Below are 10673 nucleotides of genomic sequence, written 5' to 3'. Positions count from 1 at the left end.
CCCTGCCATCATTTCCAGGTCTATTTCAAGCCGCTTTCCCTTTCCCTGCACTTTGAGGAAGGTGCCCTGTCCTACCCAGCCCCCAGCACCCAACATTGTATCTGTGGGGGTCTCTGGGAGGCCTCCTCACTTGCTCCAGGCACCTCCCATGCCCTTTCTTTCTTATTCAAGACCCCATCAGAGAACCTGTGTCGGCAAGTGTGTCGGACCCAGACCTTTCTCAGAGACAGTTTTGGCTTTGTCTTGTTTTATTTTGCTTTGTGTTTTTGCTGGAGAAACGCAGCTCATGTTCCCCATTCTTCCATCTTTACGAGACAGTCTCACCCCCCCATGTGAGTTTCAATGTTATGTTTCTCCAGCAGGAACTGTGGGGCGTTTTAACTGGCTGGTGCCGGCAGCCTTTGGACAGGCCCCTGAAATCTGTGAAGATAAACAGGAGCTGGTGGGGCTGGGCCACGTTTGATTTAAAATTGGAAACGTGGGAGTCAGAGGCGGGCTGGAAGTCGTCTGGGAGCGCAGGAGCCCTGTGTCCTGATTTACGAGGGAGCCTGGGGACAGCACATGAGTGCTGGCCGAGGCAGTGTTTATAAATTCCTTCCCCCCCAGGATGGATGGAATGTTCTTTGGAGCTGCAGTCAGACAGCACCTTTTGGGGGATGAGGGAAGTTGTTTAAATTCAATTATTCAATGACTGAAAGGAAAGGGGAATGTGAGTTGGGCCTCAAAGTCTGTCACAGAACACAGGGTGGGAAGGAGGCGTGAGCCCCCTGGGCTGAGGTCCTCTCTCATGTCCTGCACGTCAGTCACTCCCTGGTGGCTCCTTCCTGTGACTCCAGCTCCCAGGTCCCCTCCCACCCTTAATGAACTGGTGAGAGCCCACCCCCAATTATGGCAACTGCATTTTACAAACAAAAACATCCATCTTGACATGTGGGGGATGGCAGACTCTTTGGAGGTCCTGGCCAGGGTGGGGGGAGAAGGGGAAAGAAGATGAAGTGGCAGGGGGAGGGGGCTGAGACCAGCCTGGGTGTGGCCCAGGTTGCCCTGGATCCTGTGGCAGTGTGGGACACACTGCCATGGGTAAACTGAGTCAGCCGCTGATTCCCAGCCCTGGTGAGAGACTCACATAAATGCTGTGAGTTTTGGAACATAGGCTAGGGGAGGGGACCCTGGACATCAGGTCTCTCACAGAGGGGGCCGCACTGAGACCATCCCCCAACTGCCTCACCCACCCCCAGGCTTGGCATCCTGGCCCCGAACCCAGTAGGTTGGCAGAGGGCCCAAGCCATGTGACTGGGCAGGAGGCGCTCACCCCGCCAGGACTGAAAACCCTGCTTCACCAAGAAAGGATGATGGGAGACATTTTATAAAGTTGTGTTCAGGAGTGTAAATACCAAGGGGAGGGGAGGGCTCGTCAGCCTCGCAATGGGGCCCGCTTTGACCTTGCAGCCTCAGGCGTCCTGTCTGCAGAAAGCAGAGCCCCTTTATTACTACCGCACCCTGCTTCCAAGGGACCCCCACGGCAGGGAGGACAAGGGGCTTGTCAGCTCCGAGCAGAGAGCAAATGGGAGCCTTTCCACCTCCAGCGAGTCCTGTCTGGGGGCAGAGCCTCCTCAATGAAGGGCTCCTTGCGCTTGTAAAACACTGGCATGGGCGGCTGCGGGGTGAGTGTCGTGTGGGATTGCAAGAGGGCCTGCTTTGGCTGAACTGCCGAGAGGCTGGGAGGGGACACAGAGAGATGCCTTCATGCCCTTTTAGCAGAGCATGTAGGTCCCGATACTCACAAGAGCTTCATTAGCCCATACCTGGAAAGAAGATTAAATGTTACACCTCTGGCCAGGTCCCCTACAGTGACTACAAAAACTCACTGTGAAGGGACACCTGTGCTTCTCTCTGTCTTTCTGAAGAATTTAGGAGTCATCCTACAAGAGATGCTAAGATCTAAGCCCATTAGGGAATGTAGCTCATTCTCAGATCTCCACTGGGAGGTGTTCAGCCAACCTGGAGGGTGGCAGGAGGATTAGCTCAGTGAGTAGAGCCTGGGAGACCCTGCTCGGCCCTCCTCTTCCATTCCCTGGGCAGGAGAAGCTACAATCCACCTGCGCATGGACCAGATCTCACCTGAGATCTCACCGAGTGTCCCTCAGAAATCAAGCCCCAGACAGCACAAGGCAGCCTGCCCCCTCCATCCTTGTCTTGTCCCCTGGGTATGTAGGGGGTGGAAGTTTATTGACAAGCCTCACAGAGGGTCAGGGCTGGAAGCATCCTTAACAGCAGTGGTTATAGTAGCTGACACTTAGTAGGCACCTACCACATGCCAGGAGTGTTGAGTATTGGTCCTGACCCTCACAAATGCTGGAGAGAGGCACTACTGTAATCATCCCAGTGGGGGCCACGGGCATGAACAGCAGTGTGACACAGTGGTTGGAGCACAGACCTGCCCACTTGACCCAGCACAGTGCTTGCTCCCCAGCTGTGGGACACTGGGCTCACTTCTTGTTTCTAAGACCAGGAAGCTCACGATAGCAGCTGTCCCGTAGGTGGCTGTGAGATCCTGTGAAGCCAGGTGCCTAGACAGTGCCTTGCACACAGGAGGGACACATGAAGTCCTGCTGACATGGAAGGGTCACAGCTGGCAGCAAGGACAGAAAGACCAGGGCTGGAATTCCAGTCTGTCTGTTCTTTGTTTACAAAGGAGGAAACACAGGGTGGGGGTGGGGAGTCAGGGAGAAAGGACTCATCCAAGATTGGCCGTTTCTGGTGAGTCTCAGTCTAGTGTCCACCCCACAAAACTCTGTCTCCCTAAATGATCTCTGAGAAGGCCCCTTCGCCCCCTGGGTGACCTGATCCCACCTCTGGGCGCTGTGCGTAGAGCGTAGGACCAGCTGCCTCTGAACTGTGTACACTCTGTGTGTGACAGGAACGTGGTCAGCCCTTAGTCCCCGCTGTCTTCTGACTACCAGGCACCTCACAGCGACCAGGGAGCAACCATGGGAGAAACAAAGGTACTCGCCAGGGCTGCTTCTCAACGGTAATGGCTCAGGTCTTCCAGGAGCTCTCCGAGGACTGTTAACCACTCTTTGTAATCAATGTATCCATTTGATGGAAAATAAATATTCAAGATTTACCTGATGCAGACTTCTCTCTTTTTGCTACACCTTCCAGTGCAGGAATTTATTGCATTTTCAAAAAGCACAAAAATGGGGATTCCTGACTGGTTTAAACTCTGGACTTAATAAGGACCATTTCAGTGGGAACCAGAAGGAAGGAAACAGCAGGAGCTCGGGCGCCTTAGTTTTGCCTGCAGCTTCCCTTCCATTCAAGCCTCCCTCCTCCCAGATGAGGACGAACATGTTACAACTGACCCAGCTTCAGAGGATGAGTCACTGTGGTCTGGCAAAGACAGAAGGGAGCAGAGCAAGTGTGTGCGGGTGGGAGGTGAGGACTCTTGGGAGGCTGACCTCGTCGTCAAAGTCCCCATCACCACCCTGCTCCAAGGCCAAGAGGTGTCCCCACTTCTGAACCCGGCAGCCCATCAATTCTTCTGTCCCAGAGGCTCCAGGAGTTCTAGCGGGGATTGAGGACTCCAACACCCCTGGTCTGGGTGTGGGGTGCCCATTAGGAGCCTGCCCGGGGGGCTTCAGAATGTCACCCCATGCCCATGCTGGCAGATGGCAGAGTCAGAGTGAACTTTCCTGGTCCTTTGGCTCACTGTGCAGAGTGAGGTCACTTTTGCCTCTACTCCTGCGTGACGAGAGAATTGCCTGGTTTGCCAGCCTTGGGGGTGATCTGTGTCATTGTGGATGAGCAGGTGGGAAGGTTGGCAGAAAAGCGCAGGTACAGAAAGGTGGGTTGAGTGGCCTAGGCCCAAGAAGCAGCAGCGCCCAGGGGAAGCCGGGGTTGGAAGAGGACCTGTGGGGCCCGAGGCTCTTGCTGGCCGGCTGGGCAGCCCAGCAGCACCGGTCACTTGGACACCAGCATGCGGACAAACTCCTCGTAGTTCACCTGCCCGTCCCCGTCCGTGTCTGCGGCCCGGATCATCTCGTCCACCTCCTCGTCGCTCAGCTTCTCACCCAGTTTGGTCATCACGTGCCTCAGCTCGGCGGCGCTGACGTAGCCATTGCCATCCTTGTCGAACACGCGGAAGGCCTCCCGGATCTCCTCCTCGCTGTCCGTGTCCTTCATCTTCCGGGCCATCATGCCCAGGAACTCAGGGAAGTCCACGGTGCCATTGCCGTCCTGGTCGATCTCGCTCACCATGCCCTGGAGCTCGGCCTCGGTGGGGTTCTGGCCCAGGGACCGCATGACAGTGCCCAGTTCCCGGGTGGTGATGGTGCCGTCCCCGTCCTTGTCAAACAAGGAGAAGGCCTCCTTGAACTCGGCGATCTGCTCCTCGGTCAGCTGGTCAGCCATGCTGGGGGTGAGGCCCGCGTGGGTGGCGTGGCGGAGGTGGTCCCCAAGCGTCTCTGCTCTCTGAGCTCGGGCAGCAGGCTGGACTCCTGTTCCTAGCTCTGGAATGACAGGTGGAGATCCTGAGGGACGGGTGGCTGGCTGGCTTTAAAAGCCCTGGCTTGAAGAGCTGGAGCTTAAGAAGGAGCAGAGTCCTGCTCCACCATTGGTCTGGCGTCTAGGGCTGCCAGTCACAGACGCCTCCGCCCCTGTGGTTGCCTGAAGGCCAGGTCCTGTTTAGACAGGAGTCCAGGAGCAGGAACCAGGCTGGCTGCTAATTGAGCAGATGCCAATGCCTCTGTGTGTGCAGGGCTGTCAGCCTTCCACCCGACAGGCCCACAGGAGCCACCGTGATGATACCCTCTGCTGGATGGGGCGTGGTGGGCAACCTTCGGAGCAATTCCTCTGGGTTTTTCCTTTCAGAAGTCCCCCTTTTCCTTCCTCCTCCCCCAGCTTGCACCTGCCCCCCAGCCTCCCACTCTTTACCCAATAAAATAACCAGCCAGTGTCCTTTCTTCCCTTCACGGGAGGTGTTTTGCAGGATGAAAAGCAGAAGTTGTGTTTACTGTAAAAAACTCCCTTTGCTTGTCTTTGGTTTCCAAAGCCTTGGGGGTAGCTCAGAGGGTTTTCAGAAAAGGAAGCAGGCCTTTTCTTTAGGTAAAAGCAGAATGTTTTCTTGTCTTCAAAATAGACATGAATGGAGAAGGATTTCCTCCAACCCGTTCACCCACTCTCTCATTCAGGGGAATTTATTGAGCGTCCACTGTGTGCAGGTGCTGTTCTGGAAGCTGGGGACACAGCTAGAACGAGGCAGGACACCCCCAGTCCTCATGAGGTTCAGTCCTGTCTGCGAGACAGCCAGTTAGCGAGAAAACTAACAAAGAAAATCAAATAAGGTAAGCAGAGATTTCTGAGAAATGTTAAGAAGGAAATAAAGAGGGTGATGGAGAGGACAGCAGGAGGTCACCTCCCTGCTGGGGTCAAGGGTGGCTCCTCTGCAGAGAGGCCCTTGATGGTGACCTGGAGTGGCAAAGGAGGTGTTCAGGCAGGAGAGGGTGTGGCGGGGCCGGTGACAGGAAGATGCCCCACCTCACTCCTCCCTAATGAAGGAAGGGAGAGGAAAACGGGTTTGGGGAGAGACAGGGAGGCCTGTGAAGAGTTTCCATTTTACTCGGACTCATGGGCACCCCTGGAAGCTTTAAGCAAGAGCTTGCCTGAGCCCTAGGGTGGAGCCAGAGATGAAGAGAGTGTGATCTCCAAGAGCAGACCTGCTCGGGAAGGGTGGGGCATCTCCCCCAGCACACAGACCCAGATGCGCACCTCCCGGAGGCCTGGGACACCCACCGTAGAGGCAGAGGGGCTGCTTCACCCGTGGGAGCCGGGAAAATCCAAACTGGGAGAGAAACCTGGGCAGACCTTTTGTTTATTTTGTTGCCGGGTGTGCGGGGTGCAGGTAAAGGGTTTGGATGGGAAAGAAATTGTATTAAAAAAACTTAGATTTACTGAGGAGAGAATAATAATACAGGATAATACTACTAATAATATAATTAATAATAATAAGAATAAGAATAATACAGGATGATAGCTTGTATATTAATTTCTTTCCTCTCTGAATTCCCCCCCCCCATTCAATAGGCTGTAACTCCGCACTTCCTTGTCTGGAGGTGGCTTGTGGGAGGGGAGGAGATAGAAGTTACCTACAAGACAATTTCCTTCCCGCTCGAAGGTTCCCACAAAGTCCAGGCTTGGAAAGGAGGAAGAAGGGAAGTTGAAGGCTCCCTGCAGCCTCCACAGAATTTTTTCCTTGAGAAGAGAGGTTTGTGGGCCCCAGAGCAGCAGGACACAGGATGGGTTGGCCACAGGCAGCCCTGGGAAAGAGTCCTGGGACCCAGGAGTGGCACAAAAGAAGGACAAAGCTCATGGGCATCTCAGAAGCCACTGGTGTGGACAGCTGCCTCAATGACCAGCGCCCACCCCACAATGTTTGGTCCTGCCCAGGACTTCAGATCCTGAACACCACAGGGGTGGGGAGGGGAAGGGTGCTGGCCAGGAATCCCTGAGGTTTAGTATTCATGCTCTACTGGTAGGAGAGGGGCTGAAAATAAAAAATCAGTTGATTTAGAGAGAATAACGGGTAACATTTCTGTCTGTAGGCTGAGAGCCGTGTCCTCTCCACAGTTACAGCTCTGTCCATGATGGGGCTTTGGAAAAATGTATGACTTTGGGCTCTGTCACCTATCAGATATTCAGGGGAGATCCTTCTTTCTCTTTTGCTCTAGGGGAACCTGGGCAAGGGCTGCACACGTATCTTGCCCAGGGTCACCCAGTGAAAAGCTCAGCTAGGAATGAAGGTCACATTTTTTTTTTAACTCATCCTGGGACTTGGGGACCCTCTGTCACCTACTGAGAGGGGCTTTTGACTGCGCAGTGTTGTCTGATGCCTAAGCATTGGAATTCTGGTCCTGAAAGCTCTTTAAAAATACTTAAATATCTTCATCTTAAATAACCCAAACATCCAACAATAGGAGTTTGGTTATAAATACCGTGACTTTCACCCATACCATGAACTAATACTCAGCCTTTAGAATGAGGATGCAGATGTGATAGGGTGTTCATGAATTTTTTTTAAAGCAGGATAAAAGCTGTGTGTGATATGATTTCATTTATTAAAAAATTATAGATATTTATTTATATACATTCACATAGGTAAAACCTGGATGAAACTCTTATTAGTGAATACTTTGGGTGTTGGGATTATAAGTGCTTTTAATTTTCTTGTATAGTATCTTTGCACATTTAAAAATTTTGTGCATGAACCATGAACTTTTTCTATTATTTGGAAAAATAGAAGAAGATTCAAAAACCATCCCTGATAAAATATACTCTGTACTTTACTGAACTCCCAATATTCTTTCTCTTTCTCTGCGGTTAATCAACTATGCAGAGAACTTGGTAATATGGTCAGCTTTCCATCTCTCAGGAATGTGAGACTACAGTGACCACAGTTATTATGTGTAGAAAAGCAGAATAATAAATAGCCAGTGATCCCTGTGTCCCGCTTGACCATCAGAGCAGCCGTCTAGTGGCAAAGAGATGCTACATGTTGCTTCCTCCTGGCTGCTGGAGGGACGGATGCATGAAATAAACAAGGGCAGTGGCAGGAGGCTGGAGGACGGATGGATGTGGGCTGTGGCCAACACAGTCCTGGAGAACCAAGGGCTGACCTCAGAGGAAACCCGCTGCTGAGACAGTGGCACTGATGGCTGGACAGGAACGTGCCTGTGCTCCTGCCTACTTCTCCCGCACCTAGGAAAGAGGCCATCAGGTGTCTGCTGGTTCCTGGATCAGGCTTTGTGGCTCAGACATCCAGCTTTTGCCTAAATGTGTTTGTGAAAGAGAACCAGTAAGGATTATAAACAAAGTTACTCAGGACACCATGACTCACAAAGGACTGCAAGGGCCAAGTTGTTGCAACGCACTAGTTGGGCAACTGTGGTGGAGGGAATGTTTTTTATTTTGTGGTGAATTCTCTCCCTGAAGCCTCTCACCCCATACACTGGCTCTCTTCTCTAAAGAGTATATATATATTTTTGGTTTCAGGACCCATTTAAACATTTCAAAATTATTGAGGACTTCTAAGTGATTGAGTTTATGTTGGGTATGTATATCAATATTTACTGTATTTGAAATTAAAACTGAGACATTCTTAAATATTTAAATTTTTAAAAACATATTTATAACTTGAAAAAAATAGAAATAAAAACCCACTCCTTGTTCATATAACATATTTTTATGAAAAAAAAAAACAACTATATTTTCCAAGATGAAGAATAGGGAGAGGACTGGCATTTAAAAAAATAATTTTGCAAATCTCTTTCACGTCTGGCTTTACAGAAACATATCTACTCCTGCACTCAATCTGTGACGCACTGCTGTTTTGAAGTGTGTGATTATCTGGCTTCTCACAGATATGCAGGTGGGGAAGGAAGGAGCATTTAAATGGACTTTTCAGATAATTGTGGATATTTTTCCTTGATACTGCATCAGAATTTGACAAGCGGCAGTTTCTTAAAGGTTACTTGCAGTGTGGAATCTGAGCCCATGTCAATGAAATCTTCATGCTGTTACACTAAAACCCACGGGTCTCACTTGCACTCCGAGTGGCCCACCTACCCACGTAAGACCTTGTAATGCTGTGTACTGGCCACTTGGAAAATATGGTCCACTAGCTCTGCAGATCTTCCGAATGTCAAGCCATTACTGTATATACATAACATCAACAAAATAAAATCATATTCATTCATATCACCCCCAATTCCATTAGAAAAGCCTTTAAGTACTGCAGAGTCTCAAGTTCACAGTGACAAACACAGAATTTCCAAAATTCCAATTTTCATTTGGAAGCTCACTTGTATTATTGGCAACAAATCCTGAGTGACATTACGATATTTGTATGTTGGTTTTCGTCCACGGTTCCCGGCTCATGCTACTCTCTGACCTTCTCCTTTGTCCTTTCACCTGCTCCTGTTTCTCCCTGAGGCAGGAAGTTCTCTGACCTGTCTTAGCTGATTGTAGGTCATAGACCCCATTTCAGGAGGGATGTTGCCCCATGCCCAGGAGGAAGGAATGTTGCACAGAGAAGCCGAGAAGAACCTCAACAGACAGGCCTTGCTGGGTCTCCCCACCCCGTCTGTTAGTGTCAGGTCAGACCCTTTTTATCCAGTCACATTTCTACACGGCTCCATGCTTCAGTCATGCCTATGTAATGAAGCTTCCATAAAACCCAAGAACACATACTGTCCACTGTTTTCTTTTGTTTTTTGAAGTGACAGGCTCACTTCATCCATTTTCGAGAAAACGTCTGCCAGATATCAAGTCTGAGTAACCATGGTTTATCTTTCAGCTGTTCCTTCCAATGAAAATTATGTTCGATGAGAAAAGCTAGGCTTGCTGCTCATGTGATCAATCATGCAGTGCTGCTCTGCTGACAACCCTTGACTTCGGTATTCAGCAGAATGTTCAGGATGTGCATGCGAGGGTTGAAACCTAATAAATTAATAATTTTTAATTAATAACTTTACTGCTTCTCTGAGGACAATCTCAGGTGAAACTGGCTTTTTAAAATATATGTATATGGTTGTGTGTGTATATATACATATATATGTGAGACAATGCGGTAGTGAAGAATACAATGACTAACAGCACAGGATCCTTGATTCCTGCGAAGGCATTGACAATTTTACTCACTGTTGCTTTTGACCTCAGTGCAAATGTTAACATAGTGAAAAAGGCAAAAACATGTATTGATGTTATTATGAAAATTGTTTTGACCTCCCAGGGTTCTTGGGACACCTGCTCCCAAACAGATCCATGGAACACACTTGGAGAACCATGCTCTGGAGTGTTGGGAGCCGGGACTCTGGACTGGGTGTGGAATCCTTTCTGCTGGAGGTGTGAGGTATTGAGGACTCTGGAATCCTGGTGGGAGGGTGCTGGCCTCACAGGGTATGTTATAAATGAAGACCCCAACAGATAGATACACATCAAAGAGAGCCGCCTGCCACAGTTACTTCCTTTAAGGAGTAGAAGACCTGAAGTCAGAAGATCCAAAGAGTTTTGCTTTTCTCTTCTGAATTGGTGCTACAGTAGCTTTGTTAAAAATAATTAGAGCACCCTTGTGAATGTGCCTCTCCCGATGGGTGCTACAGAGAAAAACGTGGATCAGGATTCCCCAGTCTTCTTCAGCCGTGTCATTCCTGTGACCCTGCTAGAATGGGCGTGGCTGAAGGTGGCTGTGGGACTCCCCTCTCTTTCTCTTGATAAAGCCATTCACCTGCCCTAACATTTTCTTATCCACTTTCTTTCCTCCAATATAGATATAAACACCTTTATAATGTAATACTTATGGATTTGCTTGATACCCATGGAGCAATTTTTATATTGTCTTATGTCTCTGAGTCACAGATGACCAATATGTGCTAAGGTTAGACAACCTGCAAGCTGAAATCTTCCAGTACCTACATCCCCTGAGAATGCCTGTCCCATTTTCTTTGCGGTCATCGCTAACTCCGTCTTTGACCTTCCTGTTGGGCACCAGGAGAGGAGACTTGAGAAACCTGGGACTGACCCCCCCCAAGATGTGTTTTGGTGCAGGAAAGTATCAAGACTTGCTCGTTGATAGGTTATCTCTATTCTGTGCCTCATGTGTCCATTTGCCAATTCGG

General features: G+C 49.9%; 1 protein-coding gene across 1 annotated transcript; it reads right to left on the bottom strand.

Annotated features, from left to right (window-relative positions):
• Positions 1-3186: 3186 nt before the first annotated feature.
• On the bottom strand, positions 3187-4538 carry LOC134381279 (calmodulin-like protein 3). The gene has a single exon (XM_063101378.1). It carries the CDS (start codon positions 4411-4413, stop codon positions 3964-3966), a length of 450 nt encoding a protein of 149 aa, XP_062957448.1. The 5' UTR covers positions 4414-4538; the 3' UTR covers positions 3187-3963.
• Between the last annotated feature and the right edge of the window lie 6135 nt (positions 4539-10673).

Source organism: Cynocephalus volans, chromosome 6, assembly GCF_027409185.1.
Source record: "Cynocephalus volans isolate mCynVol1 chromosome 6, mCynVol1.pri, whole genome shotgun sequence".
In the NCBI taxonomy this organism is placed as follows: Eukaryota; Metazoa; Chordata; class Mammalia; order Dermoptera; family Cynocephalidae; genus Cynocephalus; species Cynocephalus volans.
This window is presented reverse-complemented; position numbering and strand designations above follow the sequence as displayed.